This window comes from Camelus ferus, chromosome 18 (assembly GCF_009834535.1).
Source record: "Camelus ferus isolate YT-003-E chromosome 18, BCGSAC_Cfer_1.0, whole genome shotgun sequence".
Classification (NCBI taxonomy): Eukaryota; Metazoa; Chordata; class Mammalia; order Artiodactyla; family Camelidae; genus Camelus; species Camelus ferus.
The window spans coordinates 13238122-13245879 of NC_045713.1; the positions used below are offsets into that span (position 1 = coordinate 13238122).

The window sequence follows — 7758 nt, forward strand, 5'->3', positions numbered from 1 at the left end:
CAGACATTATCTATCAAGTGCTGGCAGGAATGTGGAGAAATGAGAAACATCACATAGGGTTGGTGGGGATATAAAACAATGCAGCTGCTTTGGAAAACAGTTTGGTGGTTTCTTTGAAAGTTTAGAGATGGTTTTATCATTACAACTCAGCAATTCTACTACTAGGTATCTGCTCAAGAGAAATGAAAACATATGCCTACACAAAGACTCACATGAGAATGTGCATAGCAGCTTCATTCACAAGAGCCCACCAACCGGAAACCACTCAAGTTTCGATAGACTGATGAATGGATACACAAAACGTGGTCCTTTACAACAGAATGCTGTTCAGCCACGCAAAGGAACGAAGCACTGACACACGCTACAACACCAATGGACCTGGAAAACATGATGCTGTGTAAGAGAAGCCAGACACCACAGACCACAGAGTGAATGAGGCCATTTATGTGAAATGTCCAGAACAGGCAAATCCACAGAGACTGAAAGCAGGTCAGTGGGTGCAGAGCTGGAGGAGGGGCTGGATGGGGACAGGAGTGACCCTTAACAGGCATGATTTCTTGGGGGAGGACAACGGAAATGTAAAACTGGACTGTGGTGACGGTTGCATATCGGCAAATATACTAAAAATCTTTGAATTGTACACTTACAAGGGGTGAATTTCATAGCATATAAATTACACCCTAATACAGTCGCTGTAAAATCATTGCTCACCTATCGTTAATGTACACTTCTGAATTGCTTGCTCCCTGTGCGGGCCCCCTTCCCAGAGGCTCTGGCCACCTCACCAACCATCACAGAACTTTGATGAAACCCTGAGGGCTCCCGGAGAAGGGGGGCTGTAGCAATGGGGCCAGGAAGTGGATCCCCAGCCCTCCTCATGAGAGATGTTGGAACAAGGATCACCCAAAGGGAAACTTTCACAAGGCATGTGGAGAGAGGGCCACAACAGTTCAAATGCAAGGAAAACAGGAGTTCTCCAGAAACGGGCCTGCAGTTGCTCCAAACCTACACCCAGAGGAGAGGCCCCACTGCAGTCCAGCAGTCCCAAGTGGCTGGGTCATTCTACAAAGAGGGGGAGACGTAAGAATGCCACAGGGAGGGAAAGAACGCAGTCCTTGGGATCCCAGGGCTTGGCACTGCCTGTGGGCCCTCACCCACCCCACAACACACACACTTGGGAAGCTCACATCCTACATTATGGGGCAGATGTGCCCAGCCCAGGTCAGAGGCAGCAGAGGGGGACCCTCTTTGGAGCATGCTGGAGTCGGGGGTGGCCAAACATGGCTGGAGACTCACTCCTCTCTCCAGCCCACAGCATGAGCACATTGCCGGGTAGTGAGGCCTCATGGACAGAGCTGTAAGCAGCTGCAGTTTACCCTCTGCACAAATCCGCCTACCGATATGGCACTGGTCAGCGTCAGGATGGCGCCCATTGGGAGCTCCTTCCCAGTGGCAAGGTTTGAGACTTCCCCAGGGAACCAGTACCCGGTCCCATATGGCCAGGCCTGCCATGCTCCCCACGAAGGCCTCAGAGCTGTCAAACCCACCCCCAACGTTGTCTTGCTCCTGACCTAGCACAAGGGACCCTCTGGGAGGAATCTCGTAGCCCTCCCTGAAGCGGGAGCCGGTGGCCACTAGCCTGCGGTCCACATGGAGCCAGTACCTGCCCAGGATGGATGTCCAGATGACACACACATGGTGCCACCGGCCATCTAGCAGAAGCTGGAGGGGCAGCTCCCTGAAGGCCGGATCTCCAATCACAAAGTGAATGGAGCCGGGGACCAGGGAATCGCGGCCATGCAGAACCAACTTGTTGTCATTTTCTTCAGTGGCATAGGACAGGAGGGTGCCCAGGTGGCCTGAGGCTGTGCGGATCCAGCTGCAGATGGACAGGGCCCGCAGGCTGGTGAGGAAGCCAGGGCAAAGGAAGACCACGTTCTTGGTGGAGGCATTTGGGAAGACAAGCACTGGGCCCACATTGCAAACTAGAAATGGAGGGAGGAAAGAAAGCCTGTACCACAAGGTCACCCAGGAGCACCCAAGTCACAGGCACTGCTCTCCAGGCGGGTGAGCCTAACACTCCTGGTGGCTGACCACGATTGAGCACAAACGGTGAAGGCGGCGTCTCATTTATCCTGATGCCATCAGCCCCATTGTACGGATGGGAAGACTGACAACCAGGTACTTTGCTGAGAGTGAGCCTGAGCTGCACTCCTCACCAACAGGGAGCCCTGGGTGATGGCTTGTGGCCGCTGTAACGAATTCCAACAAATACAGTGGCTCAAAACGACACAAATTTAGCATCTCACAATCTGGAGGTCAGAAGTCACATTTGGGATCTCCCTGGGCTAAAAGTCATGGTATGGGCAGGGCTGGTCCCTCTGGAAGCTCTCGGGGAAGCCTTTTGCTGCCCTCTCACCTCTGCTCTTGTCCTCACCTCTCCATCCCTGACACTGACCCTCCTGCCTCCATCTTATAAGGACCCCTGTGATGACACTGGTCGATGGGACCATCCAGGATCCACTCCCATTCCAAAATCCTTAATGCCATCTGCAAAGTTCTCTCACCTGTGAGGTGACACATCCACAAAGTCCAGGACCAGGACGTGGACATCTTTGGGAGCATAACTCCTTTGACCAGACTTCCTGCCAGATCTACCTGATGGAAGAGTGGGTGGGGCAGGGGTGGGGAATCTGATCTGAGGTTCTGATTGGCAGGCTGGGGGCTGAGCGAGGAAATCTGCATTTTCAGCCCGCCCACCTATTGGGTGCCAGGGCAGAGGGCTTCTGTGGCCAGCTCCCAGGTCCTCTCTTCACTTGAGTGGCTCTTGTCATAATCCAGGGCAATGGTCCTCAGCTGGAGATGACCATGCCCCCAGGGGACATCTAGCAACATCTGTAGACAGTTTTGCTTGTCAGAATTTTGGGGCCCCCAAACCTATAGCCCCCACTTTCATGGGAGCCCTGGTGGGTCCCTCCAGGTCATCCAGTCATCCCGGTCATATTGGTGAGGCCCCTAGAACCATGGAGATGGAGGGAAACCTGCTTCAGTTTAATGGGACTCTGCGGGCTGCAAAGTCAGACAGAGGAAGCAGCCCTGTCCAAACTGAGAGTTAAAGATGAGCTGGCATCTGGTGGGGAGGCTGGGAATGCTGCTAAACACCCTCCAGTACCCTGGACACCCCACAATTAAGGACTACCCAACCCCAAATGCCAGTGGGGCCGCTGTCAGGAAACCCTAAGCTAGGAGATCGGATATGGAAAAGCAGAACTGGGGGGCCTCCATGGGTGGGCACAGACCCCACGGGGTGCCGGCTGAGGCTGGGGCCCTGCAGAGGTTTCCTGCTGTCGATGGCTGAGGACTTCCTGGGATACGGTTAGCACTACTGAGGGTGATCGCCAACTCTGAGTGGGCACTTACTGCCTGCAGGTGTGCGCCCTGGGTAGCCTGACTTGCAGACAAGCTGTCACCTGGATGGTTCCTTTCCTCTGGGGTGGGGCTTGGTGGGTGGAGAGCAGTGTCGTCTCCCCAAAGCCCTGGGAAGAAGGCCTTTTGAAGGGGACTGGAGGCCCCAGGAGGCACCAGAGGGAAAAATGGAGATTAACGGGGAAGGGCAGGCATGCTGCTTACTCTCTCCTGGGCTCTCGGGGGTCCGTGCCCGCTGGCTGCCTGGACCTGGGAGCTTGTGCGTCCCCTGGAGAGGGCGAATAAAGTCCAGAGGTGGCTCCCTGGGCTCAGGTGGAGCCCCGAGTGCCTGCCTGCCCCGCTGCAGCTGCGGGGAGCTCGGGCTTGATGATCTAGGCTGGGCTGGGGTCACCCCCGGGGCGGCTGTGCCAGGGCTGGCCACCTGTAGTTGCCCCTCAAGAGTGGCCAGCCGGGCACCCTGGCTCTGGACAAGGGGCATCAGGTGAGCCAGCGCATCCTGCAGGGCCCACACATCCAGGGCCAGGCTGGAGAGGGCGTCCCTCTGCGCCTCCTGCTCCTTCCTCTCCCGGGCACACTGACGGCTCCTCTCGCTCAGGGCGGTGTCTAAGGCCAGCAGCCTGGAGTCCACCTTCCAGCTTCTGCGCTGTGTCTTCCGCATCCAGGTCTTGAGGTGGCCCAGGTCCTCCTGCATGGTGGCTTGCGACTGGTTGAGTGCTAGGGCCACAGCCTGGCTCCTGTGGGCCAGACTCTGGAACCGGGCCTCGAAATCGAAGGACAGGTTGTAGTTGCTGGCAATGCCCTGCAGGTGCGTTAGTGCCGCCTCTTGGAACCTCTGAAACTGCAGAGAGAACACTGGGCAGTCACGGGGGATTCTATCCTCACAGCAATGCAGTGAGGTGTTGGCTGATCTCTGCCACCAGCCCTGGCTCTAGCCCCAGCTCTGCGCTGCAGGGAGTGAGGGCTCCACGGCCCAGCTCCCATCCCACCCTGTGCCCCACGCTCTTCACCCTGTGACCCTCAGGATCCTACCTGCCAGCAGACCCATAGCTGGATGGGCTTTGTGTTTGTAGGGTCAAAGTAGGGAGAGCTTGGTACAGCCCTGATGCAGGTGGGGCACCCAGGAACCTGCCATGAACGCACACAGGAGTCTCTGCTCTGTAGGGGACTTAAGACCTCGTGCCCCAAGCCCAGTAGACTGCCCTCCACTACCCACGGTCCCGCCCAACCCTCACACTCAGCTGGCTTGTATTCAGAATGGAGCCCACCAAACCTATTGCAGGTTTCCAACCATCGGTGAAGATAGTCAGCTTATAAAAAGAACTGGAAACTCCATTCTGAGCCCACAGAGCACAGAAGCTGACTACTGTTTCTGTACCATCTGTCCTTTGTCTGCTATCAATTAAAAAAACCCAACTGTCCCAAATGGTGGGTATACTTACCTGTTCCTCTAGTCTACGGAGCCTCTCGAAAAATGGTTTCCTTTGCCTCACAGGGCCAGCTTCCTGCAACAAAGCCCCAGGCAGGTACATAAGCACAAAAAGGAGGAAGAAAAACAGGGGTTTCCTCCCTGGGCAGCCCATTCTGAGCAGGACGAGGAGCGGGAGGCACCCTGCCTGCTTCAAGCTGCTGCCTCTCCCCACGCTCCTCCCAGCTCTCCTGGGGAGTGGTTTTCCTTTTTCTCCTCCAGCTGGGAGTCAGGTACTTTCTGCTACCTTAACGAAAGGCATTTGCTCTGGAGAGTTGGAGGTTCCCAAGGACACGAGCTTAAAACAGATGCAAACAGTTTCTTTGGAAAATAACTCTACTGGGTGCAAGCCTGGGTCCAGCTGGCAGACAGAGGCGATTGTTTTAGCAGAAGCGCACGGACTCATGTTCCCACATGACAGGGATCCCACTGGGGCCTAGGGAGATGTTAGAGCCAAGTCTGCGGTGGGGTCCAGCATCCTGGCCGTGCACAGCACATCCTGTGAGGCTTGTCTCTTGCCCTTGTGTCAGGCAAAGCAAATGGGATTGGGAGCCACTCTAATTTCCTTTTGGGACCAGGTTGTGTAGTGGGCTGAATGGTGGCCCCTCAAAAGGTAGATCTTAGTCCTGAGTCTGGTAACTGTGAACGTGAACTTATCTGGAAAAAGGGTCTTCATGACTGTAATTAGGGATCTTGAGTTGAGACATCCTGGATTTGGGTGGGCCCTGAATCCAAGGACAAGCGTCCTGAAGAGACAGAAGAGAAGACACACATGGGGAGGGGAGAAGGCTGTGTGAAGATGGAGGCAGAGGTTGGGGTGATGCCGCCACAGGACTACCAGGAGCTGGACGAGGTAGGAAGCATCATCTCCAAGAGCCTTTGACGGGAGCATGGTCCTGCTGACACCTTGACCTCAGACTTCTCGTCTCCAGGGATATGAGAGAAAACACTGCTGTTGCTTTAAGCTCTCCTGTTTGTGGCCACTGTTTACAGCAGCCCCAGGAAACTAACAGACCTGTCTGCCTGGGTGAATAGGGGGCAGGGGGGACCTCATCCTAGAGCCAGGTCCATGGACAGTTGTGACGCAATGAGGGGAGCAGGTTAAAACCGCTGTCAAGGCCAAGAGTTGACTTTAAACGTGGTGGCCGTGCACAGATGCTGGTCTCCTATCCCCAAGCGTCACTTGGATGGCAGCAAGGAAACAAAGGAGAACAGGTGTGTCAACTGATCCTGCAGAGCAGAGAGAGCTGCAGAGGGGGACCCTGAGGGGCAAGGAGTGTGTCCGTGTCCTAGGGCTGCTGTATGGGATGAACCCTCCAGGGGGTGGGAGCAGGAATATATTCTCCTGTGGCTCTGGAGGCTGGAAGTCCAAGATTAAGGTGTCAGCAGGACCACACTCCCCACGAAGGCTCCTGGGGAGGATTCTTCCTGTTGCGTCCAGCTCCTCGTGTTCCTGTAACAGCATCACCCCAACCTCTGCCTGCGTATTCACACGGCTTCTCCCCTTCCTGTGTGCGTTTCTTCTGTCTCATAAGGACACCTGTCATTTAGGGGGGAGGGTAGAGCACGTGCTTAGCTTGCACGAGTTCCTGGGTACAATCCCCAGTACCTCTGTTTTAAAAATGGACACCAGTCATTGGATTTAGGGCCCACCTGGATATTCCAGGATGATCTTCCCTCGAGATCTGTAACTTAATTACATCCATAAAGATGGCTTTTCTGAATAAACTCACAGGTTCGGGGGGTTAGGACTTGAAGGTGTCATTTTGGGGCCACCATTCTGCCCACTACAGAGAGGTTTGAGAGGTTGGGGGGTGTCCAGGGATGGTGGGGGGCTGAGGCAAGGTGCAGGTTAAAGTGAAAAGACTCGTGTCAGCCTGGATAGAGTCACCGGACCCCTGCCTCCTCCCTGACCATCTGTGCTGTGCACCGCTCCTGCATACCAGCCTGGCCCCAGGACATGGTTGGCTGGCTCTCTGGAGCTTGAGGTCATGTGTGACTGTTGAGCCTTGACACAAGGCCAGTCTGAGTGGAAATCAACTGCAGGTGCAAGTTACACACTGGATTCCAGGACTTAGTGCAAAAAAGGAGTGTAAACTACCTCACTAATCATCAGATTTTATGTACTTTATATGTTGAAATTGTAATATTCTAGATGGATTGGGGTAAATGTATCATTTTAAAACTTTACCTGTTTCTTTTTATTTTTTAGTATGGTTACTAATATATTTAATACTATGTAAGGGGCTTACATCATATTTTAAATGGACAGCAATGCCCTGGAGAAAGACTCCAGGTGTGCAGGCCCCAGGTGTGGGGATGGGGGACTTTTTTCCTTTCGATCTTTTTTATCTTCCGTTCTTTTTAAAAAAGAACTTAGTGGAAGTTATACATATCACAAAATTTATTTTAAGGGTAATGTTTACAATAAGGTATTGAAATAAACGTCTACCTGTTGAACTGTGTGAATCTGAGGGTTCTGCCAGCTTCCAGAAGCAGGAGCCACAGTCAGGCACCTGCCCCCAGGTCGGAGGAGGGAGAAAACGTGTATTTATCACCAGGCAAGAGCCCATGACAACACGTCCCTATCCACATGGGAGATGGAAATCTGCCCAAACAGAAAAGAAATTGGGAGACAATGCAGAGGGCCAAGGAAAAGTTTAAAAGCATGCTAAATAAACCCTCGGAAAGACAAGAAAAGCTTTGTGTCCACAAGGCAAGAAGAAACGGGTGCTATGAAAAAAGGAACCATCAGAAAAGAAGAAGTTGCTCTTGGAAATGAAAAACCATGATTTAAAAAAAAAACCCAAAAGTAATTAAACAATTAGATAAAAAGTAAAATAAAATACAAGTAAATAAATATCACA

General features: G+C 53.4%; 1 protein-coding gene across 1 annotated transcript; it reads right to left on the reverse strand.

Moving 5' to 3' along the window:
- Positions 1–434: 434 nt before the first annotated feature.
- On the reverse strand, positions 435–5070 carry PTX4 (pentraxin 4). Its single transcript, XM_032461053.1, is given in 5 exon segments — positions 435–1475; positions 1477–2031; positions 3244–3536; positions 3631–4264; positions 4866–5070. Coding segments are annotated over 5 exon segments (1755 nt in total). The 5' UTR covers positions 5007–5070; the 3' UTR covers positions 435–1343.
- Positions 5071–7758: the final 2688 nt, after the last annotated feature.